This window comes from Psammomys obesus, unplaced genomic scaffold (genome assembly GCF_907164565.1).
Source record: "Psammomys obesus unplaced genomic scaffold, mPsaObe1.curated_primary_1811, whole genome shotgun sequence".
In the NCBI taxonomy this organism is placed as follows: Eukaryota; Metazoa; Chordata; class Mammalia; order Rodentia; family Muridae; genus Psammomys; species Psammomys obesus.
The window spans coordinates 54,811,642-54,827,163 of record NW_026585895.1 but is presented as its reverse complement, the minus strand read 5'-3'; the positions used below and the strand labels follow the sequence as shown (position 1 = coordinate 54,827,163).

The window sequence follows — 15,522 nt, the reverse complement described above, 5'->3', positions numbered from 1 at the left end:
GTGTTGTGCAAGTATGTATGCATGTGAGCATATGCACCTGCCCATACAGACCTGTAGGAAGTGGGAATGTGCAGGTGTGCTCCATGCCTCTGCTCAGGACCCACCCCCGACATACACACTTGAGGTTGGCTGAACTAAGCAAGCTGCACAGGCAGGTGGGAACCAGTGCTCTACTGTTGCTATGGCTGAACCCTGCTCAGTGCAGGCAGGAGTTGAGGACAGGGGTCAGGGCGACCAGCCAGTAACAAAAAAGGTTGGAAAACTAGCTCCCCTGGCTCCTTGGGGCTCTGCAGAGCTGTGCTGGGTGGAGTTGTGGTGATGTCTGGGCTATGTCCTTTGCAGATGAGATGAACGATCATCACCAGAATACCCTTTCCTACGTACTCATCAACCCCCCACCAGACACAAGGCTGGAGCCCAACGATATTGTGTGAGTATAAAGTCCTGGCCCTCCCAGCATCAGGTGTGGGGCTCTGTGAACCTACAGTTGGCACAGGTCTGGTGTGGCTAGCTGCCCGGCTTGCCACTCCAGGGCTTTCCTTGGTATCTTCTTCAGGTACCTCATCCGTTCCGACCCCCTGGCCCACATGTCCAGCAGCTCCCAGAGTCGCAAGAGTAGCTACAGCAACAAGCTCTCATCCTGTAATCCTGAGACCCGGGATGAGACACAGCTCTGAGCAGTGAGAAGGCCATGCTGGGGCAGACAGGTGGACACGGAACAAGAGGGAACACCGTCACACCCTAGCCTGGCCCACGCAGGCTGCACTATGACTATTTAGTGGCTCTAGGGCTTGCCCCCAAAAAGGAAGTCTTCTCAGTGGGGCCAGTAGTGAGACCACTGGACCACCCTGAAAGCTGGCAGGGAGCACTTTTTAACCTATTTTTACAAATCTGTTTGATTTACGTCTCTTTACACAGCTGTACCACAACTCGTGACTGGGTTCAGACCAAAGTGTGAGGCAAGCAACCAAAGGACAGAACAGGGACTGGACACTGCCCCAGAGCCCACCACCGTGCATGGCTTCACTCAGTAACTTCTGCAGGGGCGCTGGGGCCATAGGAGAAGGAGAGACCTGGAATTGGGGGGTCCTCTTGCAGTGTGTTCTCTAGCCACACAACATGCTGTTCTGATCAGAGCTGCTACTGGGCTCTGGAACTACACCAGGGCCTATGGGTTGCCTCTCCCCAGAAGCAGGTAAGGGGCCAACCAATAAAGATGCCACACATCTTTAAGGAGAGGAGAAAAACAGGGACTTGGAAACCTGGTCAGGAGGCCCCATCCTGACCCTGTGCTCTGCAGCCCCTGCAGGGGTCTGCGGTGCATCTTCACGGAGTCCTGCAGCTTTGGCTATGGAAGTCAGATACTGTTTCTAGCCATCACACTTGAGCTTCCCCAGCCATGATGTTTGGGGACCCAGGACTGGCAGTCGATGTGTCTCTGTGGACCATTTCACACACTCAGAGCAGTGTTATCTCTAAACAACTGGTCTGAGAAGCACAATTAACTCTGGGCCCTGGCCATGGCTCGGGTCTCCAGGGATTGCTCCAGGCAGCTGACTTCATTCTTGTTTGTGGTTTGTACAGTCAGAACCTTCTATTAAAATGGATACACCCTGCAGGCATGCATGGGACAAGACAGCCCATCAAGGCTCCAGAGCACTGGGTGTGGGATACCGCAGAGGCTCACCTGTCTTAGGGCTATTCCTCACCACAGACTTCACAGACTAGCCTCCAACCCCTGCCATGGCCAGCATGGCCTTCCCAAAACACTAACAAAATCCTCTGTGGCTATAAGTGGCTGGGTCTGGGCAGCTGCCCCAGGGTGTATGGGGTATAATGCCCAGAGGACCTCAAGCAAGCTGTCCATCAATTTCTATGGTCCAGCATGCCCCTGAGGAAGCCAGAGCTCACATAAGGCCCCAAACCCCTGGAAATCTATCCTCACCCCACAATGGGGAGGAAGGTGGCCCTGATGTGACTATGTGAATCACCACCACCCACCTGGGGTGTTTCTTGAGTGTCCTAAAAGGCTGAGATAAGTGGGATGGACCAAAGGGCCCAGGCTTTCTCAGAGCAAATGGAACTTCAGATGAGCAGGCAATAAGGGGGAAGGCAGTTGCTGCAGTGTGCCTGAGAAGGGTGCTTAGGGCCAAGCCTCCCTGTCCCGTGACCTGCCTGCAAATCCAGCCTTCCTACCGCCACTCCTTGCCTGTCTGGAACCTAGCTCACAAAGTATGCCTGAGTCTTGGGGAAGTGTTATGGGACAGAGTTGGCTGTGAGGACTCGGAAGTTCTGCGGCCTGGGTTGAGAAGCAGGTAGTTTAACCCTGGGTGAGGGTGGCCAGGACTTACCTAGGCTGGGATCTTATCAGTGGCCATCAGTCTGTAGCAGGAGGGGGCTTAGCCTGTACCCACATTCTATCTCCCTGCTCGACCACTTGCCTGGCTGCTGAGCCCAGAGAACAGCAGAGGTGCTCTTCATCTAGATGGCCGAAGTCTTCAAGCTGCCCTGGAAGCTGCCACCTCTGAAGCCCCTTGGGAAAAGCCGCCTGACCCATATGTGGATGTTTACTGCCTTGTGCGCCTACATACAGCATGGACAAACATTTTCAGTCACCAATAGTGGGGGGGGGAGGGGGGCTTCTCCCACAGGTAGAGGCAGATAACTCCACCTCAGCCTTTTGATAGTTTCTAAAGATGCCAAGCCCTGGGACTGGTACTTGGGCCTGGAGGATTTGTGTGCTGCGATCAATAAAAGCCACTTGCACAGCTGGAATCTTCCATGGCTTCCATTGCCTTCATCTCCAGGCTTAGAAGACAACCTGTCTTTTGCAGTATCCCTGTGCACTGCCATTCCTGGATACCGTCAATTCTCCCAGCCCTCATACCCTGCTGGGACACTCGCATGAACACTTGTTTCAAATGGAAAGGCCCTGCCTTTCCACTGCAACAGAACTTTCAAAGTACACAAAATTAGCAAGAAGCCTTTTATCTCTCTTGTTCCTAACTAATTGAGCCAAAACCTGCTCAAAATAGCGCCAAATGTCTTGGGTGCTGTAGCCTTTGGTTAAGTGAGGCAATGGCAGCAGTGACTAGGAGTGCTTCTGCGGGGGTGGGGGGTGCTCAAGAGCAGGGAGCCTGTGCAGTATGTGTTTGCTGCAGGTTCTAGGCCATCTCAGGAACTTGTTTTTAAAGATGGGCTTTGACAGGCAGAGGAAGGGATTTCTGATTGCTTAGGTGCTTAATGCAGAAAAAGAGGAAGGGCAGAGACAGAGACCATAGCAAAGGACAAAACAGTTGCACACGGGTGACACCAATCCAGCTATACATCTGCCACATCAGCTGGCCAATGACAAGGCAGAGCCACAGTGGACAAGAAAGCAAGACTCTGAGACATGACCCATCTCCCAGGTCCCACTCACTCCACCAATCCATGTGCCTCATGCTGCAAGGCATCTGGTTGGGAGTTTTCAAGACAGATTGCTAAGGGCGTGTGACCAGTCTACCTCTGCCAGAACACCCAGGTCAGCACCACCATGCTCTTATCCCACCACTCTGACCCTTCATCTTACACACACCCCATGCAGTCACATCTTAATGACGATGTCAAGGGTCTTTTTAAACTGAGTCACAATTTTTCCCCCTTGGATAAACTTCATTAGGAAGACAGTGTAGAATACAAAGAAATACTGCATTTGAATAACAATAAAACAATATTGTTGTGGGGAAGCTAACAGTTTTAGATAATACCTTATTAATTTCAGTTTATTTTCTGTCTTCCCTTCTGAGAAAGCAGGTTCCTTGAGAATGGGGTTCTGTGTGTCTAATGCTCGCTGCACACAAAGCAGAGATATACCTTTGGTATCAATAAAGGTTTGGATATATTATATATACTTTGTTCTCTCATATGTTATGTTCTCTCATACATTTCCCCTCCCTCATTCCTTCCAGTCCTTCCCCTATTCCCCAGATCAACACCTATTTTCCTTAAAAAAACAAAAACAGACAACAACAACAAAAACAGGCCTCCTAGAGCTATCCACTGAAAATGGCCTAACAAGATACAATAAGTCTAAACACAAACCCTCACAGCACGGCTGGACATGGCAACCCAGTAGGAGGAAAAGGGTCCCAAGTATAGGCAAAAGAATCAGAGACACCCTCCACCCCATTGTTATTAGTCTCAAAAGAACATTGAGCTACACAAACATAGGTATACACAGAGGTCCTAGCTCAGATCCATACAGGGCTGGTGTTTGTCACTTCAGTTTCTGTGAGCCCCCATGAGCAGACGGAGGCACCTGTCTGTCCCAGACCCTGCAGTGTACTTTCCCAGTGCAACTCCAACTCACACAATGCTTTAGTCTTGAGCTGGTGGTTAACATCTGCCTATGTAGACAAACAGCTGCAACCCTGGCTCAGAGTCCAGATTCCTAGGGGGAGCTCTGCATAGACAACTCTGGGTACCCCTAAAAGGTACCTGCCAGGGATAGGCAGTTTATACACAACAAGCCCCATCCTCTTTCTTTGTTCAGACCCTTTGCAGCCAGGGACATCCTAGTGTTTCCCTGGCCCAGGGCCTGCTCTTCTTCCAAGTGGGAGCATCCAGCTCTGCATATGTTACGTGGATCAACAGAGATGTCCTAAAGAGCTGGTAGTGGTCCAGAAGATAGCAGGCAGTGGGGCTCTTACACTGCCCATCCCCAGCCTCCACTTGAAGCACATGTCCACTAACTCAGATGGAAAGCCATGGCATTGTCTTTTGCATGGCCAGAGGCACTCTTCCCTCAGACTCAGGGATCCTCTCATAGGGCAGGCGGTACTCCCTTCACCAGGGAAACTGAGGCACTGGCCCACTGTTAAGAGCTCGGAGTAGCAAGGCACAAACCTGGACTTTGAAGTAAACTTCTCAGAAACTCCATCATCACACCAGGTTATACTGCTGGGGTAGTGCTACATTTGGGTGGTATCTACACCAACTCTCCATCTTGAGGTCCCAAGGAAGCCATAAAGGGCAGCCAGGCTGGGACAGACCTGCCCTGCCCTTCTCCAAAAAAACAGCGCCTCTGCCCACTCCCCTCAGGTGGAGTTCTAGCAACCAAGAAAGGCCAACCTCCAGGCCTGCCCAGGGCTTGGAAGCAACAGGATCAGCACATAGCATTGGCACAAGCCAGTGTTGCAGGCTGCACTGCTGACTTGCAGAGGCTGGGGCAGCCTGTCCCCAGGGGTCCCTAATTGGAGATATGGCAATATCTCCCTATTAACACTTCACCTGAAAATATTTTCTTTTCCCAAGCCATATGAGAGGATGAAATCTCACCCACTATGGCATAGTGAAGACACAAACCAAGCTGAGTGTGTGGACACATATCTTTGATCCCAGGATTCAAGAAGCAGAGGCCAGGCTGATATACATAGCAAGACCTTGTAAAAAAGGGGAGAAGGGAGGAAGTGGGGAGGGTTGCCTAAAAAGATGACCCACCGGTTAAGAACAATTGCTGTTCTACTGAAGGACCCAGGTTTGGTTCCTAGCACCCACCTGGCAGTTCACAACCATCTGGAACTCCAGTTCCAGGAGACCTGATGCCTTCTTAGACCTCTGCAGACATGAAGCAGGCACAGCTTCTAATCTATACATGCAGGAAACATTCATATACATAAAACAACTACAAAAAACACTCAAAAGCCCTCAGCAGCATAGTACAGTAGGGCATAGTGAGACAGGCAGAGGCAGTCAGAACTGCTAGGCCCTGCTTCTGCCCCTAGACACAGGGTGTTCTTCAGCACTTTGGCCCAGGGAGCCCTGTTGCCCCAGGGTGCAGCTATCAAATGAAGGCTGCTTTCCAACAGCCCCTCAAGTGAGGGGTGCCACCTTCCAGACTGTTTGAACCTAGAGGAGGATTCTGATTCCCACTGTCCTCTACAGTTAATAAATCCCCTTCACTTACCTGGTCCAGGTGCTCCATCTTATGAGACCCAGACCAGTTGGGAACAGTCAACATGCTTTATGATCTCTATGTTATATACAGGTGGACCACTAAAGTACAACAGGCCCATCACCAACCCAGGCAGCAGTCAATTTGGACTAAGCTCTCTGTCCTGCAGGAACCAACACCTTGTCCATCAACTGCTCTGCCCATGACCACTGGACCCTCCCTGGTTGCCCCCCACCACCTGTACACCTCGGTCTCACTATGTAGCCCAGGCAAGTTTATGATCCTCCTGCTTCAGTTGTCTAGATGCTCATGTTACAAAGTTGTGTTTCATAGCTAACACACACTACTGTGTTCTTTGGGTAGTTTCCAGTACTTCCACCATTCAAAAATGGGAGGAAAATGTGAGGTCAGCTTTCCCAGGAGAAGCCTTGCTGAGATGACATCTGTCATGGCAAAGTGAATCCCAAATTCCCATGTTCAGGCCCTAAGCCCCAGAACTTTAAATATGAATAGGTTTACTGTAAGGCTTTGAAAGAGGAGAATCAAGGTGACAAGGACATAGTTGATCCATGCCTATCTCACTGGTGTTCTTCTAAGTGTTCAAGTCATAGATATAGAAGGACACAGGGTGGAGACTGCCTTCAGGACTGTGCAAGGCAAATTCTTTAGTGGGGGGGGGGGGGACATGAATGCAAGTTTGCAGAAGCCAGAGGTTAAATGTTCCTGGAGCTCTCAGCATAAACATTACAAAATGTCAGCAAATCGATTCTGACAATGTGTTAAAAGGATAGGGCTGGGTTCATTTAGTCCAGAAAAACAAGTTTGTTTAAACACCAGGAAGAAATAATGGTGAAAAAAGTCACCATCATTTCAGTGGGATAAAAAGCATTCTATAAATCCCAACCTAATCTGGCACACTAAAAAAGGACATCTACAAACAGGACCAGGAGGGTGCCCTACAGCTCTGCTAGGCAGCTGTGGGTAGAAGCTGCATCAAGGCAAGGAGGCAGGAAAGACAAACCAAAGCCTTAAGGACAGTCCTTTTCACAGAATGTGAACAGGGTTCAAGTGCCTCTATCTAGTGTGAGAATTAATAAAGACTTGAACAAGACTGCTCATGACAAGTTTGACAGAAGAATCCTTTGTTTAGATGCTGTCTGCATCAGTGTTATTAATGGGAAACATGAATACAGGTAAAAACTCCCCAGCGCCCTCACAGCTGCAGGCACTGAACCAGCCACAGCTCACCTGAAGGCCCAGGCACCATCCTCTCACAGCCTCTGAAGAACTTCGTTCCCTCTGTGGTCTCAACTTTTCTGCCGGTATTTAACGTAACACTCTGGGTGGTTTTGTTTTATTCCCCCCCCCCCCCCCCGAACAAGGTTTCTCTGTGTAGCCTTGGCTGTCCTGGGCTCACTCTTGTAGACCAGGCTGGCCTTGAACTCACAAAGATCCACCTCCCTCTGCCTCTCTGAGTGCTGAGTTTAGAGAGGGAAATTTTCAACACTAATAAGTTGATAATGCAGCCCTAGAAATCTTAAGATTTATTTATCACAAGACAGCATAAAAAGTAAAAAGCCAATCGATTAGCAAAAGATAATGAAATAGGCAAAAACTTGTACAGACAGCTTACAAGACAAAAAGCATAACCAGCCAATGAAGAGATGGAACTGTGGTCAACCTCAAGTGGTCAGGAATGCCCATTGAGAGCAGGGGTGGTGGTGGTGACAGAGGTAGCACACACCTTTAATCCTAGCACTCGGGAGGCAGAGGCAGGAGGATCTCTGTGAATTTGAGGCCAGCCTAGTCTATAGAGTGAGCTCCAGGACAGCCAGGGCTACACAGAGAAACCCTTTGTCTCGAAAAACCAAAACCAAACTGAGTGGAAAGGGGCTAAGGAGACTGGCACCTCACAGGAGGAGAGTTTGATGAACACATGGCTGAACAAATGACAACTCATGTTGCTCCAAACCCCCGACCCTCCAGGGCTCCTGTGAGCCCACCATGTGCCAGCACCCGGCCAGGTGGACCCACAGGACCCTGCAGCAGGAACATGACTGTGGGGCCCTCCTGTGAAATCCTCCACTTTACTCACTAGGAAGCCAGAGGGCAACGGCTCCTCCTCCGCTTCCCCAGAAGGCTCCCTGAGTCTGAGATGTGCCTTCTCTACTGTACCATCTGAATGACTTTGCACATGCTGGCTGCACTTCCTTCTCAGGGACAGAGAGGCTCAAATCTCAAAGGCCCTTGGGGGTAGCTACACCTTACCTCCATCCTACCCATAGGCAAGTGCCAACTGAGTGCCAGTGTACAGTGCTGCGGGCCTGCTCACATGGCATCCCACATGGCACCAGGGACAGTCCAAGGAAGAACGCCAGCCACCTGACAGCACCAAGGAAGGCAGAGATGAAGGGGTCAGCCTACACCTACGTGCTCTGTCCTGTGCCTATTTAATACCTTCAAAAATACTCAGGAAGGCAGAGGCAGGCGGATCTCTGTGAGTTCAAGGCCAGCCTGGTCTACAAAGCAAGTCCAGGACAGCCAAGGCTACACAAAGAAACGCTGTCTCAAAACAAAATAAAACAAAACCAAAAAAACCTCAAAGAAAAAAACATCCTACATCCTTCCTGAACTCAGGAGCAGAGGAAAGCATCTGTTTCCGTGAGCTCACCTGACAGAAGTTTAACTACCTTTTATTAACCACCCACCAATTACTAACAGGCAACAAAAGGAGATATCCCCATTCCTGGTGGTCATTACCGAGCTCAAAGGAGATCCCTGGAACTTTAAGCATGAACAATTCGAGAGCAAGTGCCATCCTCATCTGATACCACACCTAGAACCACAAGTCCCAGAGTGGGGACAGGCTCCACTGTTAACCAGCAGAGACTACATGTCCCAGGGTCTACTCTCCCGGGGCAAAAAACATGCACAATGGCTTAAATGTCACTATGAAACAGCCGCACCTAACAATTCCCAGCACCACAAACATTTATCACGATTTCAAAACTGCATCAATGGCAGGTAAGTGAACTGGTGTGAGTATACAAAAGCTCTACTACTGAACATGACCTAGGATATATGCGGGGGAACCCTGGTGACAAAGATGATTCCAGCAAGCACCTTGTGAGAATGCACTTGGCACTGCCTGGGAGCTCCACACCCATCTCCAAAGGTCTACCTTGAACTACAGACAGTATATGGACCAAAACCATGCTGTCTTTTGAAAACAAACAATAGCTGCCATGGGCTACATCTGTGCAGGGCTCTAGGTTATCTCCACACATGGTCATTGGTTGGAATATCAGTCTCAGAAAAGACTCTTGGGCCCAGATTTCTTGGTTCTGTTGCTCTAATTGAGGAGCTCCTGTCCCTAAGATTCCCTGCACTCTGCCCAAAGTTTGGCTGTGAGCTTCAGCATCTGCTTTAATACCCTGCTGGGTAGAGTCTTTCAGAGGCCCATTTTTCTCCCTCTTCTCTTCCGATGTCCGTCCGTTTGCCTTTCTGAATGAGGATTGATCATCCAAATAGGTTCCCTAGTAAGGGGAACAGGGACTGTCTCTGACATGAACTCAGTGGCCTGTTGTGGGGGGCCTTCTGGCACCTTGCTGCCCCTTGAATTTTGGCATCTGGCTTGGCCTGGCTTAAGGGCCTACTGCTTGGATACAATAATGCATTCCTGGCTGACCTGGGGCTTTTGATAAGATTAATTTCCTGAACTACCTTAAACCTTCTTCTCCCTCGGACTTCCCAAGTAACACTTCTGAGGAAATTTCCAAACAACCATTATTAGCACATCTTGTGACTCCTCTGGTGGGCCATCCTGGGATTCATAGTCACTTAGTGACCCTGCCAAAGGCAACTGCATTCCTTCCACCCTGCCTATAAAGTTGTATGAAAAAATTCGAATAAACTGAGACCTTGATCAGAGAAACTGTCTTGGTCTTCATTTCTCGCGTCTCTTGTCCCTTTTCATTCCCACTCTCCTATTATCAGGGCAGGTCAGCCTATTCCTTGATCACCTCCCCCTGGGGGGGGTGTGTGTGTGAGACGGACAGCCTTACCAGGCCACAGAGGAAGACAATAAAGCCAGCCCTGATGAGACCTGATAGACTAGGGTCAGAGGGAAGGGGAGGAGGACCTCCCCTATCAGTGGATTTGGAGAGGGGCATGGGAGGAGATGAGGGAGGGAGGGAGGGGGCTACAGCTGAGATATAAAGTGAATAAACTGTAATTAATTTAAAAAATGCAGAGAGAGAAATAGCTGTGTCAGTTCAACTGAAAACCACCACACAGAAACCCAGTTCTGCAGTACTAGACCCTGGCTGGAGCTTAGCTGTTCCCTGACCCCTACACGACAGCGAGCATAAAGCCACCCTCTCAGATTTGTCACCTGTAGCATCTAGAACTAGTAGCAGTGGCTGCACAGGACTCCCACAAGGCCATATAATCAAACATGGAAGACCCCTCCCCCTAAAACCACAAGGAAACGTTTTCCTGCCTATGGCATGAGTTAGCCTCTTTCTCTACATACCAGAAAACAAGACAGGGTCATTTCCAGCCAGGATACAAACCTGGAAGAGCATAGATCTTGTCTTGGAGTGAAGACAGGCACCCTACTCCCTAAAGATTACATGTGCTCAGAGGAACACCAGCCAGGACCTTTCCTCAGGCAGTAGCTTTCAGAACGAGGCTGGCTTGGGCCTCCCTTCTCATGGGAAAGGTGCCACCATACTGCTGCTAGGATTGTACCACCCATATTAGCTGTGAACACTGTACCTGTGTGAAGCACCCATGCAGCGTAGCCTGGGCTCAGATACTAACCCCACCACTCAAGCTTCACCGTGGTGCCTCCTTACAACTCAGTGGATGGCTAGGGAAAACAACACAGACAAACACCTGGGATGGGTAAGGACACTGAGTACTACAGTCAAAATGTACCTTCCCAGGACACAACCCTAGCAAAGTGTGAGGGACGCAGGGGCAACGGGAGGAACCTATCATTCGTGCACCGAGACACATTAGGAAGCCCAGGTTTTCTGTCAGGGAAGCTTCCATCACAAGTCTTCAAATGTGGCACAGGAAGATACTGGGAACACCTTTCACAGTTTCGTGGGCTGTCATAGTTTTTGTCAACACATATCTAGTAAAATCTGGGAGAAAATCCCCACTGAGAAACTGCCTCCATCAAACTGGCCTATAGTCATTTCTGTGTGGCATTTTCTTGATTGCTAAGTGATGTAGGAGGGCCTGGCCTGTGTGGAAACAGCAGTAGAGCACAAGGGGGGGGGGGGGGGAGGCGAGCTAACAGCAGCACTTCCCCTGCTGTCTCTGCCGCAGTTCTTGCCTCGGCTTCCCTCAATGGTAGAGTGTAATCTGTAAGGCAAACAAACCCTTTATTCCCCAAGTTGCACTTGTAGTTTTTATTTATTATGGTTTTCATTTATCACAGCAACACAAAGCATAGAACACCAGTGATCCCAAGTACCAGAAGAGCCCCAGAGTGACCTCAAGACACCAGGAAAGACCCTGAGCCTTCAAGGTACACGTCTACTGCAAAGGAATCAGGGGGACACGAGAGGATCTGGGCTGCTTCCCGGCTGGCACTGGTGACTTGGCTACAACCACAACACAGGAGGCAATACGGGCTTTACAGGTGTGGCACTGGCAGATAACCATAAAATGATCACTGATAGGCTCAGGCCACCAACATCAAAGCCATCTTACTACATAAACCAGAAGCACTCTGTAAAGGTTTACCCAAGTTAATTAACTAACTTTCAGCAACAACAAAAAAATTTACTTTTCAAGTAACAACCATAGTTTCAAACAATCTAGAAGTGAATTGTATTATGACACTTTTCAATATTGTCTGAAGTAGTCTGGGCCTGAAAAGTTTAACTGGAGATTGCATTGCAGGTCAAAAAGTCACACCAGAAATGTTATCTTAGGCATGTAGTCACACGTGTGTACACAGACCATCTACAGACTTCCAGGTGCATATATGGGTATATCCCTTGTGTACACACACGTGTACCTGGCACAGGCCCCTCACATCCCCATGTGTCTACACACATATTTCTGAGACATGTTTTTAATACTAACCATCCTGGGCTCCTCTGGGGAATGTTCCACGTGAGTAGACATGGTGTTGAATCACTTGACACTTTTTGCACAAAGCCCACTGTAAACCAATAGAGCATCTAATACTGCTGAAAGGCAATATAGAGGGGCCCTGACAGCACTGTTGGTCAAGACAAGGTACCCACACACTGGAGGAGTCAGAAAGCACACTGTGTGTAAGCACAGATCGACTGCTCCAGCCAGAAGGCCCCAGATCACTATAGCAAAGTCCTATACCGGAAACTTAACAAAACAAACAAAAAACTGCTGTGCCATGGCATACAGGAGACACGGGGGCTGCTAAGCCACCAAGCCACATGGCTTACATAGTTAGTGCCTGACACATACAAGGTACTATATTGTCATCCAGACCCTGAGCTCTGAAACAGTCTTCAGGAACCGTCACATTAGAAGTTTAGTAAAAATGCAACTTATTGCTCTACACCAGGTCTTCCAACTCTTCACAAAAAATAAATTCCTAGATAACACAGAAGTTACATGCAGCTGCCTGGAAGCCAGGAGCTGGGCGGCACTGTCAGCAGAAGGAGTTGTGACAACCACACACGGTTAACAGAAAGCCAGTTCATTATTTTATTACATTTTAGTGCCCTCTTAAAATAAATATAACATTAAGTGCACGGTGAGAAATGAAGACACACGGGGACAGTTGATGACAGGCGGTCACAGACTTTAATGCTCATACAGCACAGCGCCACCCCTGACTGGATAGAACATGAGACCTCACCCCTCCAGCGTTTCCATCCCAAGCTCCTTTCCTTGGTCTACCTGACTCTGCCAGTGCTAACACCTGTCTAAGTTTCCTCTATTATCTTCAATTCTCTCCTGCAGTTGAGACAGATTCAAGTAAAACTCTCAAAAAGAAATGTGCAAAACTAAAAGTGGCTCCAGGGTCTTCGCACAGCTGATCCATCGCTGGGCACCTCTGCTCCTCCCAAAGTCTGTTCTAATGCAGTCATCCACCACAGGGACCAGTGGGGAAGAGAGCCGAAGTAGCTATGCCCTTCTGAAATAACTGCAAATAACTACCAGGTTTTAAAGAGGAACAAAACAGAATTACCAACCTCACCTGAGACTGCACACCCCACTGAGCATGCTGTTCCTCTAGAAGCAAGAACTATGGTAGGCAAGCCAGGACATCACACCACCACAAGGAACCGGCGACCAAAGGGCAGAAAGTACGCTACTATACCAAAATCTGCCTTTATTAAAGTGAACATATCAGCACATCTCCAGACTTAACCAGTGGCGGCTGAGGCTGGCTTAGGCTGCCTGCTTCCAACGAGGCCAGTATCAGCTAGCTGTAGCCCACAACCCTCCAGACTGTGTGGCAGAAATACTCACTCCAAATATGTAAACGTCATCTTAGCAGAAGACAAACTTTGCCGATTTCAGTGCTTTTAGTGAACTGGCATTTTCAGTAAACTTTTTCTGAGCAGCAAGGAACAGGATTTTTTTTTTCTTCAGAAATCTTAGAACTGGATATAAAGGTTGGCAGTAGACACAGTCAATAAATATCATACAATTTCTAAAATGAAAAAGATTTCCCATACGAACTTTTATGAAGACATTCAAACACCCTGACCCGAGCGAGCCTCAACCCTATAATCACGCACGATGACAGCTGGCCAACATGGGGCATCAGGCAATGTGCAAAGGGGTAAAGGGAGGCCAGAGAGAAGATCACATTTAACTTATCCTGAAGAACTTCAAGAGAGGGGGCCACAGCCCAGGATCTCACTCCATGACATCCCTTATTCTGGGACCTCAGAGGTCAGCAGGGCCACAGAGCCATGCCCACAAAAGCACAGCACTCACTTCTGCATATTTCATGCCCAGCATCCACATGTGCAGGTGTGAGAGGATCTTCTCTGTTTACTAGGAAACTCTGTACAAAACTGTCCATGGCTCATCACACTTCGTACCAAATGGATGAAAATAATAAATAGGGATCCCGTCAGCTCATCCTCTCAGAGTCCTGGCTGCCATGGTCACTTACGAGTCTGGGTCTTCTTTGGCACCGTGGGCCTCTTGGGCTGCCACAAGTGGTTATGGATAGTGAGTGCATCCACGCTGACAGACATGGTCTTGGCTGGGATTAGGTTAAACTGCTTTCGGTCAGAACTGTATTTATACAGTTTGTCAATCATCTTCTTGGTGATGTTCTTTGGCCCTGTGCCAGTGAGTTTGTAGATTTCTTCAGTGTCGGGTTGGTAGCAGTAAAGCGCCCTGAACTGGCACCCTGCATCTCGGAACAGAATGATGTAGTGGTTGGCATCACACTTCTCCAGCTCCTAGGGAGTGGGAAGAGATGGGAAACACTGAATGCCACTATTATATCCCAGGTTCCCATCACTGTCCAATGGGTAGGTATTGTTCCAAGGCAGTAAGTGTCCAATAAGCACTCACTTTTAAGAAAAGCTAAAACGCGTCCAGTACAACCTCCACACTTAGAAAAGTTATGTTGGTCACTTGATAGAACATCAGGTGGCAACGAGATTTTACTAGAGAGTGAGCAAGCAATGGAAAATTCTGCTGAGACAAACTGACGAATTACATGAAAAGATGCTTCACAGCTTTATACTTTGGAGAAATGCCAATCAAAATCAAGTGAGCATCACTTCACAATTCTAGAATGGCTAAAGTAAAAGACTATGAGGACAGGTATACAATGGTGTAGTCACCACAGAAGGAGTCCGCTATTCTACACACTAGTGGACAGTGTTTATGTGGCCCTGTGATTCCTATGTTACACACAAACACACACACACACACACAAAACATAGATCCATGTCAAAACTCACACATGTTCACTGTCTATAGATGAATGTAGACATATTCCAAATACTCTTCCTATGATGAATGACCTACTATACATAGGCCTATTCTCCAATCATGAAAATGAATCTTCAGGTACAGACAACCACACTTCTAAACTTCTAAACATTGGCAGAAAGCCAAATTTGGGGGTGGGGGAACAGACCCAAAAGCTACATAATGTGTGTATATTGTACATGTGAAGGTCAAAATACACCTTCGAGGAGTCATTTCTTTCCTTTAACATGGAATCTGTAAATTGAAATCAGATCATTGGGTTTGCACAACCGTGCTTTTACCCACTGGGTCACCTCACCAGTCCTAAAACATGTAAAGTCCATAATGGAAATCCAAGGAGACACAGTGTGCAGTTCAGTGGCTGCACTATTCTACTAAATATACTAAAACCCACTGAGTTGTGGCTTTCAAAGGGTGAGTTTTATGGTCTGGAACTGGATTTCCCCCAAGACAGGGTTTCTCTGAGTAGCCTTGGTTATACTGGAAATTGCTCTGTAGACCAGGCTGGCCTTGAACTCAAAGATATGCCTGCCTCTGCCCCTGCCTCTGCCTCTTTGTGAGCCATTATACCCTGAGTACAACCCGGATCCTAATAAAGTTACCAGGAAAAA

At 48.4% G+C, this 15,522-nt stretch overlaps 2 protein-coding genes across 8 annotated transcripts in view; one reads left to right on the top strand and one right to left on the bottom strand.

The window, feature by feature from the left end:
• The window catches only part of Kcnt1 (potassium sodium-activated channel subfamily T member 1), a 56,197-nt gene extending 52,331 nt beyond the window's left edge, over positions 1 to 3,866 (top strand). For all 6 annotated transcript variants that reach the window (XM_055600233.1, XM_055600232.1, XM_055600229.1 and 3 more), the window contains 2 exons: positions 343 to 430; positions 557 to 3,866. In XM_055600233.1, coding sequence (XP_055456208.1) covers positions 343 to 430; positions 557 to 677 — 209 coding nt within the window. In that variant the 3' untranslated portion in view covers positions 678 to 3,866. The remainder of the gene's footprint in view (positions 1 to 342; positions 431 to 556) is intronic.
• An 8,769-nt stretch (positions 3,867 to 12,635) lies between these two features.
• Camsap1 (calmodulin regulated spectrin associated protein 1) overlaps positions 12,636 to 15,522 on the bottom strand; it is a 69,986-nt gene continuing 67,099 nt past the window's right edge. For both annotated transcript variants that reach the window (XM_055600173.1, XM_055600174.1), the window contains one exon: positions 12,636 to 14,370. In XM_055600173.1, the coding sequence (XP_055456148.1) occupies positions 14,068 to 14,370 (303 nt within the window). In that variant the 3' untranslated portion in view covers positions 12,636 to 14,067. The remainder of the gene's footprint in view (positions 14,371 to 15,522) is intronic.